Source organism: Citrus clementina, unplaced genomic scaffold, assembly GCF_000493195.1.
Source record: "Citrus clementina cultivar Clemenules unplaced genomic scaffold, Citrus_clementina_v1.0 scaffold_2, whole genome shotgun sequence".
NCBI lineage: Eukaryota > Viridiplantae > Streptophyta > Magnoliopsida > Sapindales > Rutaceae > Citrus > Citrus x clementina.
The window spans coordinates 29,944,136-29,963,162 of NW_006262688.1; the positions used below are offsets into that span (position 1 = coordinate 29,944,136).

General features: G+C 33.3%; 3 protein-coding genes across 12 annotated transcripts; 2 read left to right on the top strand and 1 right to left on the bottom strand.

Annotated features, from left to right (window-relative positions):
- The first annotated feature begins 2,721 nt into the window (after positions 1-2,721).
- On the top strand, positions 2,722-8,219 carry LOC18051439 (protein FAR-RED IMPAIRED RESPONSE 1). Of its 10 annotated transcripts, none has more exons than XM_024191075.1 (11): positions 2,722-2,888; positions 3,534-3,873; positions 4,001-6,312; positions 6,416-6,472; positions 6,584-6,652; positions 6,781-6,849; positions 6,995-7,063; positions 7,168-7,236; positions 7,514-7,585; positions 7,663-7,772; positions 7,959-8,219. In XM_024191075.1, the coding sequence occupies exons 3-10, from the start codon at positions 4,036-4,038 to the stop codon at positions 7,744-7,746; spliced, it is 2,766 nt and encodes a 921-aa protein (XP_024046843.1). In that variant the 5' UTR covers positions 2,722-2,888; positions 3,534-3,873; positions 4,001-4,035; the 3' UTR covers positions 7,747-7,772; positions 7,959-8,219. The 10 variants fall into 10 exon arrangements, with proteins under 10 accessions (XP_024046843.1, XP_024046846.1, XP_024046842.1 ...); XM_024191078.1 differs by having other exon boundaries at positions 3,818-3,873; XM_024191074.1 differs by having other exon boundaries at positions 2,722-2,883.
- A 2,522-nt stretch (positions 8,220-10,741) lies between these two features.
- Positions 10,742-16,003, top strand: LOC18051440 (bifunctional purine biosynthesis protein PurH). Its single transcript, XM_024191545.1, has 11 exons — positions 10,742-11,180; positions 11,265-11,340; positions 11,532-11,628; positions 12,160-12,262; positions 12,404-12,537; positions 13,322-13,499; positions 13,773-13,930; positions 14,484-14,693; positions 14,997-15,344; positions 15,417-15,543; positions 15,646-16,003. The coding sequence occupies exons 1-11, from the start codon at positions 10,961-10,963 to the stop codon at positions 15,795-15,797; spliced, it is 1,803 nt and encodes a 600-aa protein (XP_024047313.1). The 5' UTR covers positions 10,742-10,960; the 3' UTR covers positions 15,798-16,003.
- Positions 16,004-17,464: 1,461 nt separating this feature from the next.
- LOC18051441 (50S ribosomal protein L7/L12) lies at positions 17,465-18,743 on the bottom strand. Its single transcript, XM_006448587.2, has 2 exons — positions 18,636-18,743; positions 17,465-18,307 (listed from the first exon to the last, which is right to left on the bottom strand). The coding sequence occupies exon 2, from the start codon at positions 18,221-18,223 to the stop codon at positions 17,564-17,566; it is 660 nt and encodes a 219-aa protein (XP_006448650.1). The 5' UTR covers positions 18,224-18,307; positions 18,636-18,743; the 3' UTR covers positions 17,465-17,563.
- Between the last annotated feature and the right edge of the window lie 284 nt (positions 18,744-19,027).

Genomic DNA, 19,027 nt, shown 5'->3' on the forward strand with positions numbered 1-19,027 from the left:
AACTTTCCGAATTTTCCCGCACTTTAAATCACTGACCAGAAAATTACTATATATATATCAAATCAGGGATTCCTGACTTTAATAAAGTCAACTATCAGCTAAAAGACAACAAAAATTATATTTTAATACACTACATGACAAAATACCGTGTATTGAAGTTTGTGTTTTTAAAGTTAGGGATTCCTGATTGAAAAATTATTATATATATATATATATTTAATTACCACAAAATTTTGATATGTACTTTTCACCACATTTGTTTTTAAACTTGGATCAATCAATTACTTTCACATTCAAAATATTCGTTTTACCCCTAAATGAACTAAAAAACTATTTTATTATACAAAATTTTAAAAATTTTAAAAATTAAAATTATAAGAATACCCCTAAATTAAATAAAACAAATAAATTCAAAATCTAAGATGATAATTTTTAAATGAAATTATAATTATAGAAAACAAAATTTGTAATTATAATTTCATTTAATTTTTTTAATTAAATTAAGTACAGGAAAGTTTACAAAAATTAACATGAAAAGAAAAACTCCCTATAATTATTGTAAACTTCCATATAATTAATATTAAGAAACTTCCCTATACAAATAAAATGAAACTATATTTATAAAAAATTAACATATTAGATTCAATATTTTATTTATTTTACTAAATTCAGGGGTATAAAATGGCATTAACAATTAAAAAAATAAATTCAAGCTAAACTAAAAAAAAAAAAAAAGTGCAAAAAAGTCCACCCATTCTCTTCTCCAACTGCCCACCACATCCTAAATCAAACACAATAACTCATCATGAATCCAGTTCATAATTTTAAAATTTACAAATCACTATTGAAATATTCTAAAGTTGTTCTTGAGACATTGAGAGGAAAAATTCTACAATACATTTGATGTCCCATGTCATTTGGATGATGTGAAACCACTAATTAATAATTTTTTTACTCATGTCAATAATTTTTAAACCTAAAAATTAGATTATTAAAAGTCAAACAATTCCTTCCCTTTCTTCCTCTTTTCTCTAGTTTTAACAATTCCTCTTTCCTCTTCTAAATTCTGAGCACAAAAAAAACCAAGAAAATTGATTTATTAGAAATTATAAAAATAATAAATTGAATAAAAGAGTATCTAGATTGCATAGCTGTGGGGATGGAAGAAATTTCTAAGAACGATGAGATATATATATATAAAGCAATGAACAAACACAGCAAAGAGCGTTTGTTATTCAGACACGGTGGATATTTCATGCTCATATAAGTTATTTCAGTTGATGGGGATATTATTGTGTAATCATGCTCTAAAAGTTTTTTGATTTACCTAATTTCACGAACTTACCAGAGCATTACTTAATAAAGCAGAGCAGGGACTCGTGCTAGGAAATGGTACTTCTGAGTTCTGACTTATCAGGAAATGGTAACACCACCAAGTCTGGGCAATTATTACGCCTCAGTGAACTAAAGCACACAGGAACTGAAATTTATAATAAAACATCATTGAGTGTTTTTGGAACAAAGATTGTTAAAGAATAGTTAGCACATACAATGGAATTTTTGGAGTATGATATGGAAACAATGGGTATATTCGAGAATTTAAAGAAAATGGATGACTGTTCTAAATTCTAATCATGATGTTCTTGTTAATGAGAAATTGGTTTTGAATCCAGCAAAAATAAGGACTAAAAATTAGCAAAGGCACATTATTTAATTTATTATTTCTGTAGTTTCTAATAAATTAATGTTTTTTTTTTTTTCTGTTCTTGAAATTTGGAAGAAGGAAGAGAGATCATTGAAACGAGAGGTAAGAGAGAGAAAGAGAGGATATTGTTTGATTTTTAATAAATTAATTTTTAAATTTAAAAATTATTGACACTTGTTAAAAAATTATTAGTTAGTAATTCCACGACATCTAATATATTATAGAATTCTCAGAAGATATTATTTTGTTTAGATTAAATTACAAAAAGAAATAACGTAATTTTTATTAAGAAAAGTCCGAACAAATGCTTCTTCTACCCCTCAAGGAAAACATTCACAGCTTCCATGCCGCTCCTCTTCATGCCATCACTATCTCAAAGCTTCATTATGTTGCCACTAATCGCGCTCCCACGCAACACCATGGTAGACTAAGACGAAGTTGAAGCAGAGGAAAGAGTGGTGATGGGAAAAAATTGAAAGGAATTATGTGTGCGTGATTGACAAGGCATGTCGGTAATTGAATGAAACTTTTTCTTTCATTGAATTTTATTGGTGGAGTTGAAATTACTTGCTTGAAAATTATGTTTTTGTTTGATTCCAGCAAATATCAATGAGATTGATTTTATTTTATTTTTTTAATTTTTGTCCACATATAATAAAAATTATTTCATTGCTAAGATGATTTTGTTTTATTTTTAATTTATTTATTTACATTAGATATTTATTTTTTTAATAATTAATCATTTTAAAGTTTTTAAGTCATCATCAGTGGATTCATTTGTTACATTAGTCAATATTTAAAGGTAAAAAAATTAATAATAATAATAATAATAATAATAATAACTTTTAAATCCAATGAAGATAACAGAAAGAAATATTTTGAAATATTTTTTTAAATATAATATTTAAACGGACTCTTGAATTAAACTATGAGGACACTTTTACCTTTAAGAAAAATTGTATTTTAAAATTTAAAACAGAAACTTATAATCGGTCCACGTGGGATGGTGTGGTGTCCGCGGTGGAGCACGAGAAACAAAACGCGAGTATCGTAAATCGAGTAACGCGAGTACGGTATCCGTTTTTCTTGCCCTAACTATCAAATTCACAAAGTCGGAAACATCTCTACTCGCCCTCTCATTCAATCTTGTTGCTGATCAAAGTGTGACTCAAGTTCATGTAAAGTCTCTCTCTTACTCTCTCTCTTTCTCATAAATTTTTTCTTAATTTATTTTTTGTAATTTTTAATTACTTTGTTGTTCGTTCATTGCTGTATGTACTCTATTATAGCTACAAGATATCTGAATTTTAATGTTTTCTTAGCTACTTTCCAGTTCATTTTGCTTCTCGTGTGTTAAATTTTAAGCCTTTACTCTCTTTATTTTTGCTATTATTAATCGATTTTGTGAAGTGGGTTGTTTGACATTTTAACTTTCTGCCTGTTCTTACTTCATTAGTTGGTGCTCTGCAACTCTTTTGACTAGTTAGTGATAATCTCTCATGGTTAATGAAGAAATTTAGTGAAGTGGATACATGCCATTTCAAATTTTAATGATGATTTTTGTGTTTTATTCTCTGTGGTGATACTCATATGAATGATGTATTCACCTGTATGTTGGTTTTTGTTCTGAAATATTCTTTATTGTCTTTGTTAGGTTAGGTATTCAATTTTGTAAACTATATCTTGGCATTTTCATTCCCTTCGCCTATTTCGCTTTGTGATTTCTGGTTTGAATTAGTAGTAGTTTTATTTTTGCTTGGTCTAGTCACTGGTAAGTGGCATTTTGTATGAGTTTTTGTTTAATTTGATTCCTGTGGTTTAAAAACAGGGAGAAAGGCAGAAAAACTAACAAACCGCAAAACGAAAATGCTGCAAAATTTTTAATCTGTGTTGCTTAAAGATTGCTTACCATGATGAGTAATTTTAATGCAATATACAGAATGCTCTTGAAAGATGAAATTAAAACCAGTTATTATCCTATCTTTGCCGAAATTATGCCCTCACAGAGAGCTGAACCATACCTGACTGTAGTACTGTAACCTGTGAATTCTCTGCTTGAATTGGTGAAGGTTGTTACTAACAGAAGTATTTCCACCTTGTATTCCGAGTCAGATATTTTATCCACATCACTGCATTGGTCAGCTGCACAGTCATTCTGCTTACATCAGGTTTAGATCTTCTTCTTTTGCTAACACACATGTAATTAGACTTCATCCCATTCTAAAACTTCTGATTTTTTTGGTTACTCTGTTGTTGGCATCAAATGTGTGCATGTTCTCTTGTTTAATTTTTCAGGTACAGTTGTAGGATGCTTGCTTTAGCGGTTCCTCATGGGGATAGATCTTGAACAACCTTCGAGAGAATATTATATGGAAGACAGTAGGTCCAATGTGAATGTTGATGTGGTTAATGCCAATGATGAAGGGAGTAATAGAGGTGGAGTCACTGTGAATTGTTTAAATGTCTCTGATAATAATAAGGAAAATACTAGACCTAAGATTAGTAGAACAGTGGTAGATGGTAGACAGAAAGCTTATGCTGGAGATGAAATTAACCTGAATTCCATTAAAACTATAGAGCCTCTAGAGGGAATGGAATTTGAATCGAAGGAAGAAGCATTTTCTTTTTATAAAGAGTATGCTAAGTCAGTGGGTTTTGCCACCATTATAAAAGCTAGCCGTCGATCAAGAATATCTGGAAAATTTATTGATGCCAAATTTGTATGTACTAGGTACGGAAATAAGCGAGAATCAAGTACGGTAGAATCTACAGAAGTCATCAATATGGATAGTATGACAGGCATTCCCATTAAGAAGAAACGGGGTAGAATTAATCGGTCTTGGTCAAAAACTGATTGCAAGGCTTGCATGCATGTGAAGAGAAGGCAAGAAGATGGAAGATGGATTATTCGCAGTTTCATAAAGGAGCATAACCATGAAATATTCCCAGACCAGGCATATTACTTTCGGGGTCATAGGAATTTAGATCTAGGTAATAGTAATCCTGATGCCTTGCATGCAATCCGGGAGAGAACAAAAAGAATGTTCGTCACAATGTCTAGAAAATCTGGCGGGCATAAGAAACTAGATCATCAGAAAGGAAGTGTTGTAAATCATTTAGTAAGTGCTCAACATTTAGCTTTAGAGGAAGGAGATGCTCAAGTTATGCTTGATCATTTTATGCATATGCAAGATGAGAATCCTAACTTCTTTTATGCTATAGATCTGAATGAAGAGCAGCGTTTGAGAAATGTCTTATGGGTTGATGCCAAAAGTAGACTTGATTGTAGCAATTTTGGTGATGTTGTCTTTTTTGATACCACATATATCAAAAATGAATATAAACTGCCATTTGCTCCCTTTATTGGTGTGAACCATCACTTCCAATTTCTTTTACTTGGGTGTGCGTTAGTTGTAGATGAGACTAAATCAACGTATATATGGCTTATGCGGGCCTGGCTCAGGGCAATGGGTGGACATGCTCCAAGTGTGATACTCACCGACCAAGACAATGCCTTGAAAGAAGCTATTGCAGAAGTTTTCCCTGATTCTCGTCATTGTTTTTGTTTGTGGCATATATTTAGCAAGATTCCTGAGAAGCTCAGTTATGTGATCAAGCAACATGGAAACTTTATGACCAAATTTAACAAGTGCATTTTTAAATCATTTACAAATGAACAGTTTGAAAAGAGGTGGTGGAAAATTGTTGATAGGTTCAATTTAAGAAATGATATGTGGATTCAATCGTTATATGAAGATCGTGAACGATGGATGCCAACATTCATGAAAGATATATGTTTGGCTGGGATGTCTACAATCCAACGATCAGAAAGCATAAACTCTTTCTTTGACAAATACATGCAGAGGAAAACTACGTTGAAAGAATTTCTTGATCAATACAAAGCTATTCTGCAAGAGAAGTGCGAAGAGGAAGCAAAAGCTGATTTTGAAACTCGGCATAAACAACCTGGATTGAAATCTCCCTCACCTTTTGGGAAACAGATGGTGAAAATGTATACACATGCAATATTTAAGAAATTTCAGGTTGAGGTTTTGGGAGTAGTTGCTTGCCATCCAAGAAAAGAAAGTGAAGATGGACCAACCAAAACGTTTAAGGTTCAAGATTTTGAAGAAAATCAAGATTTCATTGTTGTGTGGAATGAAACAACATCAGACATTTCTTGTTTGTGTCGTTCATTTGAGTTCAATGGTTTTCTTTGTAGACATGTGTTGATTGTTCTGCAAATGTTTGGTTTACACAGCATACCCTTGCAATATATATTAACACGTTGGACAAAGGATGCAAAAAGTGGGCAAACGAGGAGAGAAAAGTCTGATGTGATCAAGTCTAGGGTTCAACGCTACAATGACCTATGTTGGCAGGCATTTAAACTGGGTGATGAAGGGTCTCTATCTCAAGAGAGTTACAATATTGTATTCAGTGCACTAGAAGAAGCTTTGAGAAAGTGTGAGACTGTGAATAACTCAATCCAGACTGTAACAGGGTCGGCGTTGCCGAGTCATGGTCCTCATGACTATGAAGAAGTTAACCAAGGTAATGCCACACCCAAGACAAACAAAAAGAATAATATACCCAATAAACGACAGGTTAGTTGAGTTCTAGCTGATAATTATGCTTTTATATTCTACTCTGTGGTTGAATTCTTTTAGATGCTTATCTAATTTAGTTGAACTTTTGCACATTCTTCAGTTACATCCAGAAACAGATAACATAACCATTGGGATTCATGACTGTTGGCAACAAATGGTTAGTTATATTGCGTTCTTGTTACAACATTTTTTTAATCTCTGTACTGAAATCTGAGATATGATATTTCTATATAGCAACTTTTTAGTGTTGGTTTGATACTTGTTGTAGGGACACTCAAATTTTCATGCACCAGCCCTTGAATGTTCGTATGGCACAGTGGAGAGAATGCAAGGGATGGTAGGATTTTTGAGTAGTAACTCTAATGTGTTGAATAGGAAATTTTGGTCATTTTAAACTTTTCTAGTTGTCATTTTTTTTATGAATGCTGCTGAAATTTTAGAGTTATGGGTAAATGTTCATCATAGGAACAATTGAACTCTCGAGCTCCAACCGTTGACGGCTATTTTGGCACTCCACAAATTTTCCAGGGAATGGTATGCCATTTTTTTTCCCTCATTATACTGGTAAAATTATGGATTCATTAATCATTGATTCATGGCTGTGTATATGATACTGTGACATTAGTCTTATTTCAAAGCATATGTTAATCTAACTTTGCCTTTCTATTTTATCTTTTAGCGACAGTTAAACTCAATGGCTCCAAGCCGTGATGATTATTACAGCAATCAACAGAATATGCAAGGGCTGGTAATACATATTATAAAGTTAGGCAGTTTGTGTGAATATCATTTTTTTCCCCTCCTTTTGGGTCTTTATGAGACATCTAAATTCTGTTATTATTTGTGTTTTAGGGACAACTGAACTCTATTGCACCAGTCAACGATGCTCATTACATCACTCAACAGAGGATGCATGGGATGGTATGGATATTGTGCGGAGAAATTTTTATTTTTAATAGGATGATGATAAATTGATAACTTTCCAGGAAGGTTTCTAGAATCTATTATGATACAATGAAAAGTGAAATTCATGCTTTTTTGGGGCCATCACTGTCTTACATACACACCCAATATGACCAAAGAGGTCTGAAAATATTTTCCTGTTTTCTTGAGGTTTTAGTTAATATTTCCTTTTTCTATCAACAACTAACCACAAAAAATAATGATAATAATAATAATATTTCCTTTTACACTCTGGCAGGGGCAGTTGCATTTCAGACCACAGACTACTCCAACTTGCTTTGATATTCAAGATGGTTTACAAGATATGGTATTTAAATAATGTCATGAGATTATCTGGCCTTTGTTTCACCTATTCCTTATATTGAGTTTTGACTCTTATTCCAGGACCAGTCTAATGTTGTAGTTGGACCCTCTCAGTTGCATGGCACGACATCAAAGCATTTGCAAAGGAAACACCTCTCTCGTTAGCCACTGTAGAACTTTGTCTAGAAAAGGTTTTGATATTTACAGTCCATTACATCCTTGTTATGTTGAGTAGTCCCTATATGATGGCTAGTCATAAGTGAGATATCGTTTTGCCTGGAGTCTGTCTAATAATAATTTTATTTATTTTTGCATCGGCATATGAAATCAAATCAATAAGTTGCTGCTGATTCTCAGAAGATATGGTTCTCTTGCAGGTGCCAACTAGCTAAATTCAATAGAACAATTGAGAAGAATGAGATCTGAGATATTGTTGGTCTTACAACAAGATCTATTTGCTTTTTGGATATTGAAATTGACAATCACATGGTAACCATCTGTAGCCTGATTTGAAAAGTGAAAGAAGTTTGAAAGATGCCGATGCATTTGTTCCAAGAAGATTTTGTTCGTTGCTCTTTTTCCCAGTTTAGGAAGAGCCGTTTGTAAATGTTGTTGTGCAGTTTTTATGCCATCATTTTTTTTTTTTTTTTTGTATCAAATTTTCAGATTCAAAATTTCCTCTATTTATTAAAGTTCAAGACTCTAGAATTCCTCCACTATATATATATATATTAATTTAAAAAAAAAATTGTTGGTTGCATCATGACATATAATTGACATATAATATTGAGATATAACTGATAGGATTTGTAATATTATTGTTTTTATTATCATTTCATACCATAACAGTAATCGAGTATCGTTGATGGTAATAATAATGAAAATGCTATTTGAAAATTATCACCAAATAACAACAATAATTTGATGGCGTTTGTTACCTTGTTAAGTAACAAACATAACAAAATAAGACGCATTAGATTTGAAATTCAAATCTAAGGGCTGGAAATGAAAGGTAATATAATAAGGGAGTTGTGGAGAAGCGGGACAAGTTAAGGTTTGAAGGTTTTTTTTTTTTTTTTAATTTAATTTATTTACCCAAATAATCTAATGCTTGCATGGCCATGAAATTAGTCATGGTCCTAATGTAAATCTCAACAAATTTACGTAAAGATGACGTGTTAATTAAATATGTATAATAATAATAATAATAATAATTCATTAATAAATAATAATACCAACAACAATAATAATAATAGTAATAAAATATTACTAAAAATGAAAATAATAACAATAAAGACAATAATGAATAATAATAATAATTAAAATAATAAAATAAATAAATTTTATAATAACAATAATAGGATGACGACGACAACAACAATAATAATAAAGTAATAATTTATTAATTTTACTATTATTCATTAATATTTAAAATATTATTCTACTGATAATTATAATTATTATTTATTAAAATATTTTTATAATTATAATTTATTAATTTTATTATTATTGCTATTTTATTCTTTATTAATTTTTTAATTATTTTTTAAATTAAGGATAAACTGAAAATTAGAAAATTTAGTTGGGGGTAAAAAAGTCATTACTGTGAATGAAGTTCTAATTTCCCACCCTCTAAGAATAAGAACTCTGGTAATGATTCCCGAATTTATGGGTCTCACACTGTTCCCATTATGATTCCAAGCTTTCATTCTACAAATAAACAACTTATTAATTCTAATTCCTCCATTCCAATTTCCATTGTTGTTTAGTGAACACAACATTAGGCTTATTGGTGGTAAGAATATAATTGGCAAAGGATGGCACCGAGACTTTTCTCATTCTTCTTATTAACCCAAACCATTATGGATGTGTTTTACTTGGATGGTTTGTGATTGTCTAGTAATTGAGAATGGATGTGAGTGAGATACACAAAAGGGATTAAGATTTCACTTTTAAAATTTATAAAACTAAAGGTGTGTGTTACCTAATGATTTGACCATTTTTTTAATCATCTTCAAGTGGTAAACTTATGTTTGTAGCACTTGCGCGTGCCGACATTTTGATGGTACGCTTGTCGAATGTCTTATGTTTGTTACCTTATTATATAGGGCATTGTTAAATTCGGGAATCATTATCAGAGTTCTAATTCCCCATGGGATTGGGAATCAGAACTTCATTCTCAAAAATAACTTTTTTTTACCCCCAACTAAATTTCTTAATGCCCATTTTATCCTTAATTTAAATAATAAAAAAATTATAATTATAATAAATTATAATTATAATAAAATTTTAAATAACAATAATAATAATAATTGTTGTTGTTGTTATTTATTATTATTATTATTATTCTACATATATAATTAACTTGACATCTTTTCATGTAAATTTGCTAAGATTTACATTAGGATCGTGACTAATTTCATGGTGATGCAAGCATTGGATTATTTGGGTAAATAAATTAAATTAAAAAAGAGAAAAAAAAACTGCAAATCTTAACTCGTGCTGCTTCCCCACAACTCCCCTATTATATTAGCTTTCATTTCTAGCCCTTAAAATTGAAGTTTCAAATTTAACACTTTTTATTTTGTTTTGTTTGTTACCTTATATGACCTTATCATATAAGGTAACAAACACTTAATTTGACTAGGAAATCAATCACCATATAAAGATACTTTAGGGGCTAATGCAGCCCGGCTGCAAGGTGTAATGATTACACCTCTAGTCGAGCTTTGGCAAATCAATAACTTTTTTTTTATAAGTTGTATATTAATTATTAGTAATATTTATCAACTTTGACAAACACCATCAATTTTTACTCTACAATTTTTACTTCACAGCAATTGTAGTTTAAAGTGACATCATCTCACTATCAAATGCACCCTTAAATCTGCATAAATTAAATAGCGATAGAATTTTAAGGCATCAAGAAAAGGAACTTGAATGGAATCAAGGGTAATTTTTGACAATTAAAATTCGTTCATTTTTAAAATCTGAGGAATTAAAAAGCTAATGAAATTGAATAAAATTGCATATAAACTTTATTAAAAATAAATATTAAAAAATTGAAATGGTGGTACTACGAAGTATTAGACATACATATATATTGTATTGTAACGCACGTTATGGTGCGTGACAAATTGACAATACGGATGATGGGATTCTCGCGGGAAGAGTTTTACTGCGGAACTAATGCCCGCGATAAAAGCTGATCGCATCCCTAAATATAACTGTCCACGTCGGAAATGTAACATCAATAAGTAGTCCGAGTTCCACATACGATAAAAGACCGAACTAGACAAGCACCGCCGCTGGAGTCAAGTGAACTTATTATATACTTGAGCATTATATTTTTGCAATCGGCAAATAGAGAGACTGAGAGATGATTAGGCTGTCCGCCGCCGCCCCCGCCAGCATAGCTGCTCAACCGCCGTACTCTAACATCCTCTACACTCTTCTTAACAAAAAGCGAACTCCAATCTTCTGCGTTCGCGTCCACACTACCTCTCTGCGCTCCAGTTACTCTCCTATCAGAGCCATGGCCCACTCTCACACCGTTTCTGTTCCAACCAATCAACCCCCGTCCTCCTCCTCCTCTCAAGGTACCGTCGTTCTTGTTTTCTTTTTGAATAAATTTTTGTTCACAATTAATTTCTTTAGTAAAATTTATAAACATTTTGTAACAGCGAATAAGCAGGCATTGATTTCTTTGTCGGATAAAAAGGATTTGGCATCTCTTGGAATTGGGTTACAAGAACTGGGGTAAATTCTTTAAACCATGCTTCCATGTTTCATTAATTTTTTTTTATAATAATTTTAGAAATATTAATTTCATCGTACAAGGTATTGTATCAAGTATAAAGCCGTTGAAAATCTATCCTTTAAATCATGCAGCTAATTTGTTTTTGTTGTTTATGGTGCTACTTTTCTGTGGCCTCTTTTGAAATCTGTAGGTACACAATTGTTTCCACCGGAGGAACAGCTACTTCTCTAGAAAATGATGGGGTGTCTGTGACTAAAGTGGAGCAGCTCACCTGTTTCCCGGAAATGGTAAAATTGTTTGCTTTATATAAGTTTGCACTAATTTTGGATTTTTTATTATATTTATAAGTATTTGATATCTATATGTTAAATGATGGAGGGTCTGATTCAAGGAGTGAATGCTCTTTTCTTCTCCTTAAATCCTTTCATTCTATTTTGTTATACTCATGTTGTGGTTCTGTGGAATGTGATAGGTCTGAGGAATATAACTTGAACTGAAAGAAGTTCTCACTGCATAAAAAAAAAAATTCTTAAAAAATGGGGAATCATCTAACAACTATAAAATTGGGTTCTCCAGTTCAAGAGTGCTGGTTTGTCTTCTTGGATCTGTGATATTTTGTCAAAATTTAAAATTTTGAAGTTTAGTACTGTGCCCATGTCACTTCTCTTAGACCCCACTAAAAGGGACTTGCATCAAGAGAGTTATTTAGTACAAAAACTTTTTTTTTTAAAGGGTTTTCACGAGGTTTTCTAACCTCCAAAACCTAACAATAGATTTCCCCTTTTAGTTATAGTATTAATGTTGGCTCTCTATTTCAGCTGGATGGCCGTGTAAAAACTTTGCACCCCAACATTCACGGAGGTATTCTTGCCAGAAGAGACCAAAAGCATCATATGGATGCTCTCAGTGAGCATGGAATTGGTGGGTGACATTTGACCTCTTTTATAATGTCTGCATAATTGTCGGTGTTGCCTTAAGCCCTTAAATATGTTTTTCTCATCCTTTTCCACATTTTGAACATTTGGTACATGCTTGCTTATTGCTGATACAGTATCTGTACAGGTACATTTGATCTAGTAGTAGTGAACTTGTACCCCTTCTATGATAAAGTTACTTCTGCTGGAGGGATTGATTTTGAGGATGGAATTGAGAACATTGATATTGGGGGCCCTGCCATGATCAGAGCTGCTGCAAAGGTAATTTAGTAAATGACATTGTTGACTTGTTAACTTCTATTGGAAAGACATTTATGTTGGGTTTCTCTCTAGTCTGCAACTCAAATTATGAATAATTCCATCCATTTAAACATCTGCTGACTTCAGTACTCCATTCATTCATTGTTAGGGACACTGAAATTATTCAACAGTTTTATCCTGATCTACAACATTATTGTTAGACAAAATCAGAGTCAACTAAATTGTAGGGCACAAATCTGAAATGAAGGGCTGTGTCAAGTGGGTGTTACAAACCCAACATATTTTACAACTGCATTTAGCTCGGCATATGAAATCTTTTATTTATTTTTTATTTTTGGAGTTGAAGAAACATGGAAGAAATTCAATATGATTTCAAAAGCAGATGAGCAAAGCTAATCTTGTGCGGGCGCCGTGCAAATCTTCTCTGTGTTGTTCCATTTTTATCGAATGTCTCCAAACAGATAAATCTCTGAACATTTTATTCATGGGTCTTTTAGTGCTGTTCCCAAGTGGGTTGGTAAAAAATTGGTCCTTTCAAATTAATTTGTACATTTGCAATCTCCATGGGTTACAAATTTACGAGAGCTTCTCCTTTCATTTCACCTCAAGTATTTTTTCAATCTTAGAGCTCCTTGAATAATAAAATAGCAGCATAGCTAACTCAAAGCCATTTAACTAGATGTTCATTGCAATATGCATGTAATAATTTAACACATGATGCTGAATACTGATTTTCTTTTGTTTTTTGATATTCAATCATTTCTGTAACATACCTTTCATACAGAACCACAAGGATGTGCTGGTTGTAGTTGACTCGGAAGATTATCCTGCCCTCCTAGAATTTCTTAAAGGAAACCAGGATGATCAACAGTTTCGTAGAAAACTTGCTTGGAAAGCGTTTCAACATGTTGCTTCATATGATTCTGCAGTGTCAGAGTGGCTGTGGAAACAGACTGCTGGAGGTACTATTTTGTTCTTAAGAGTGCCATTATGAAACCATTACCAGTTTAGCAATGGAAAACAATGTATGAGCCACATCTTATTCTTAAGACATATTCTTAAGACACAAAATTGTTAAATGGAATAGGTCAATCACTATAATTTATGAGATGATTTTGAGGGTGGTTTGGAAATGACATTTAAATGTTTCCTTTGAAAATAGATTTTTGGGGATTTGTTTAATTGTCTTTTTTGGGTGCCAAGTGCATTTTTTGATTTTTTAAAACCTTTTTTAGAAGATAAATTCCCTCCTAGCGTCACAGTGCCTCTTGAACTCAAAAGTTCTCTTCGTTATGGTGAAAATCCTCACCAGAAGGCTGCATTTTATGTTGATAAGAGTCTTGCCGAGGTTAATGCTGGTGGTATTGCTACAGCTATTCAGCACCATGGGAAGGTAAGATGCATAAAAACTACCTCTACACTTTTGATATGAGAATTCGTCACCACCACTAGTGATTTAAATGCCATATATATTTTTTGATCTAATTGGTAGATCTTATTCTAAATTTCGTTTGTTAAGGCATCATCATATATTTATGTAGTGACCAAAGGATTTATCAGAAGAAATGGTTAGCATAAAGCTCTGTTGGGTGGAAATATCTTTTTAATTTTTGGTTGGTCCATTTCTTACATATTATTGAACTGGCATTTAAGGTATATCAAGGTTTGTCTTTTAGGAATATTATGAACTTGGAAGCAACATAGGTGTTATTAAATGTAGATGTGTGAATCAATGGTAGCATAAAGTTAAAAAATGGAACTGGATTCTATAGTGATATAAACACTTGGTGTGAACTATATGAATTTTGTTTCTTTTTTCCCTTATTTTCTCTGTATGTTCGTTGTACTGTGTTCTTAGGATTCTGTTGGACATATTGATTGGAGAAATATGTAAATCCATCATGGTTGAATTCCTTGGCAATTCTACTTTTTCCTTCCTGATGCAGGAGATGTCATATAACAACTATTTAGACGCTGATGCAGCTTGGAATTGCGTATCAGAGTTTAAAAATCCTACTTGTGTAATTGTAAAGCATACAAATCCCTGTGGGGTAGCTTCACGTGATGATATCCTTGAGGCATATAAGCTGGCCGTGAAAGCAGATCCAGTTAGTGCATTTGGTGGTATTGTGGCCTTCAATGTGGAAGTTGACGAGGTAATTGTTATTTATAGCTTCAAGCTCTAGCATTGAATTCATTTGTGGGATAATCTCCAGTTGATGTGTGCTCGTTGTGAGTGTCTAGTAAGCTCTTATATTGAATTTCATCAACTATGGAGACTTCCGCTATAACTTAAATCAGAATTATTAAAATCATATTAATATTAACTGAAAATTTTGAATAACTCTGCCATGCATTGCAGTGTGACAAAGTGGATAGCTGACCTAATTAACTTGAGAAGCTAGCATTAGACTTTTACCGCTTTTTGTTTCTGATTAAATGCATTTCTTATCATCTAGGCTCTTGCTACAGAACTCCGAGAGTATAGGAGTCCAACAGATGGTGAAACTCGGATGTTTTACGAGATCGTAGTTGCTCCCAGCTATACAGAGGAGGGGCTTGAGATTCTTCGAGGTAAATCAAAGAATCTTAGGATCCTTGAGACAAAAAAGAACGAAAAGGGAAAGCTCTCCCTCAGACAAGTTGGCGGTGGCTGGTTAGCTCAGGATTCAGATGATTTAACTCCTGAAGATATCCAATTCAAAGTGGTTTCTGAGAAAAAGCCGCAAGAAAGTGAGCTTCATGATGCTGAATTTGCATGGCTGTGTGTGAAACATGTCAAGAGCAATGCCATTGTAATAGCAAAGGTTGGGACTTCTATTCTGATGAAAAGTGATATGTTTGGTTGAGATTTAAGAATCTGATTGTTGTTTGGTCAGAATAACTGCATGCTGGGTATGGGAAGTGGGCAGCCAAATCGTCGAGAGAGTTTGAGAATAGCTATGAAAAAGGCAGGAGATGAAGTTAAAGGAGCTGCTTTGGCCAGTGATGCATTCTTTCCATTTGGTAATCACTACTCTTACCCGGATTGCCAAGATGTAACTTAATCTGTAAGTTATTTTCCTTTATGTCTATGTAATAATCTTGACGCTAATGGTTTCATAACAGCCTGGAAAGATGCGGTGGAAGAGGCATGTGAAAATGGGATTGGAGTAATTGCAGAGCCTGGTGGGAGCATTAGAGATGGAGATGCCATAGACTGCTGTAACAAGTACGGGGTTGCTCTGCTCCTCACTAGTGTCAGGCATTTCAGGCATTGACGAAGATGACTTGCGGGAGTTTTTCTTATTGTGTTTTCTGGTTTTGTCCTGTGCTGCAATCATAGCACCATTGCCATTGAGTTCTGGTATTTCATACTTTCATAGGATGTTTAGATCTCTTGCACGCATAGAAGCCTTTTGGGTTGCTTGGAAGATTGCATAAACATATCATCATGCTGTGCCATACACATTTATATATTTTGGAGAACCAGATATTTTGTATTATTATTCAAATTTTGTTCGCCTGATCGTCTGAAATTTTGGGTTTGATGATTTTCTCTATAATTTTTTTTAAATAAAAAATTGGAGAACTAATTATATTTATCCAGATTAAAATTTTCAGAACTTTAAAATCAGGCAAGATGGTACACTAACAACAACAAATGATAATTTAGGGCGTTAAATATTTACTGACGAGAAATCTGATTCAAGCATTTTGTCAAACAAAATTAGTCGCTTCATTGGATGGGCAATAAATACCCGTTAACACAGACTTCGTTGGATGAATCATGCTCAAATTTCAGGCAAACATAATTACATCAGTAATTAAACCATACATCATTGTAAGGCAAAAGAAAACCTTTGATAAAATTTTGATGCGCCAATCTCAGCCAAAAAACATGAGAATGTATATAGACGATGATCCTAAGATAGAATTTCTAACAGTACCACCTGTAATTTTTCTAGCAAAACGTAACTTAATATCATAACAAATGACAAATACCCTTCCATTGGTGAATGCTTGACATGCAATATATTTTCAGGAATGTGCTACAGTTGCTTGACATGCAATCTATTTTCAGGGATGTGCTGAAGTACATGAAAGAATTCCTAAAAGAATCTAAAATAGGAGCTATCCTCCTTATCATTAACTACAAAATGCAGTTTACTTGAGCTAAGCTAAACTGCTGGTGTCTGCCATCAAAATATACTATTGGTTTCCAATGGATTATCACAGCAAAGGAAATGTAGCGAATGGCTAATAACAGAAGTGAAATTTGTCACATGTATATAGGCATAACTGAGAAACAGAGAAAGAAGAAAGAAAAAGAAAGTCAATCACATAAACAAATGCACGTTACTTAACTCTACGACAACGGTTTGTCCTATCACCGGAGGTGAAAGCTGTTATCCTACACAGTAATGACGGTAAAAATGGCCCTCTTTTAGTTTTATCTAAGATCTGTACCTCTCTGCAATGAACTTGATTTTCCATCATGCTTTCACCGAAACGTCCATATTAATTTGTCCTTGTGTTACATTAAATAATGTACCATTTTATTCAGAAACTAAATCTGGCAGTAGCAAGGCTGAACTTAAGGCCTCAACTATCTTTTCCCTGCTTTCCAACTTTACACTCTATGTTTAATTGCTTGACATTGTGATTGGATCAGACGTGTTTATTATTTGACTCAACATAAATTCCAAGCAACAATTGAGATGGTTAATCGAAATTAATTGTAGGGATAGATTCATGGCCATGCAACAAAAGCAATTCCATTGGTAAGCCACAGCAGGTATCAGTCAGGCAATAGAGGCGAGCGCAGCACAACATCATTTTCATGGTTATATATTTTTAATTCAATTAATTTAATTAACAAAATAATGTATATAAAGCAAAAGATCATCATAAAAAATAAACTTGCTTCCGGAGAGGTAGGCATGGCTGAGAAAAAATTATCAAAATTAATAAACATAGTGAAATGGCAGCCTCACCTTGAATGTGGTGAAGATTTAAGAAGTTACTAAGAAAATAATAACTAGATTCATTCCATAATGACTTTCCCTCCAACAGCTTTCATCTTCTCAATTATTTTCTCAGCTTCTTCCTTTGGAACTCCTTTCTTCAACACTGCAGGTGTCTTCTCTACTAAATCCTTTGCTTCCTTGAGACCCAAATCAGTAAAAGTTCTCAGCTCCTTAATTATTTTAACCTTTGCATTTGCGTCGTAAGATTCCAATTTCAAGTCAAAAGCAGTCTTCTCAGGTTTCAACTCTTCCTTGGCAGCTGCACCCCCTGTCTTCATAGCCATTCCAGTGAAACCAGCAGCACCAGGCTTCAAAACTCCCACAACTGGAGGTTCTGTCATTCCTTGTTTTTTCATCATAATCAAACCCAGTTCTGCACTTTCAGACAGTGTGAGTCCAGATACTTCATCTACAAGCCTAAATACTCGTGCAGTCGGGGGACTTGGATGCTCTGTGGGATCAAAAGTAGCCAGATTATAATTTGCCGGGAGTCTCCATTGATCTATCTCTACCTCCTCCTCCTCCTCCTCCTCTTCCTCCTTCTTTGCAGTTTGACCAAAGCTCCTAGATGCTACCCCATTGAAGTTCAAAGATCTCAATGCTAATATGGGAGAAACAGAGGGATTTCTGGAAAGCCTATTTGGTAAATGATGTCTTAGCTTCGATATTAAGCTCATTTCCAGCAAAATATTTTTCAATTATCTATCACAAATAAACCTTTGAATACTTAATACAAGATATTGCATGAGAAAACCAATGTCCTGCAATGAAAAAAAAAATTAGATAAAAGAAATTTACTTCTCCTTTTGAATTCACTCCCAAGAGATAACAAAGTTAAAAGAGGATGCTTTTTCAACCCAAAAATTTATCTTTTTTTTTAATTTTATTTTCAGGGCAAGCAATAAAGAAGACATCTCCATTAATAAGCTTCAAAAATGAAAAGAAGATTTGACCAAGCAAGCAAACAAAACCAGGTAAAATTATCACGTACAGACAGCAACGTAACCAAGCACACATAACCCTTTCAGACTCGCAATGAAAGATGATATTGTTTAGAGAGAGAGAGAGAGAGAGAGAGAGCGGGCTTACCTTGACTGATTAGATTGAAATGGAAGAGTAAAACCCTAAAGCTGGAGCGGGTGAAGGTTTTCGGTTTCGCGTGAACCTCACGCCCCTTCCATTTTACTCAAATGTTATAATAACTTTTGGATCCTCCATTTTCTAATTACTCAAATAAGGTCATGGTATGTTTGCTTTTTGCATCAGATAAGTCTAACCCTTACGGAAATGACTTCAGTTGCCTTTAAAGCTCCCGCTCCCGCACTTTGGTAAAGCCGTAAAACGGTAAAAGGATTGTTGAAGGACCTATTTGATTCACATAAGCGAGAAAAATGCCTTATTTGAGAAATTGTAAATCGTTTGGAGGTTCTATGTTATTATGTTTTATTTGGGCCCAACTTGCTGATCAGGCTCAAAACTGT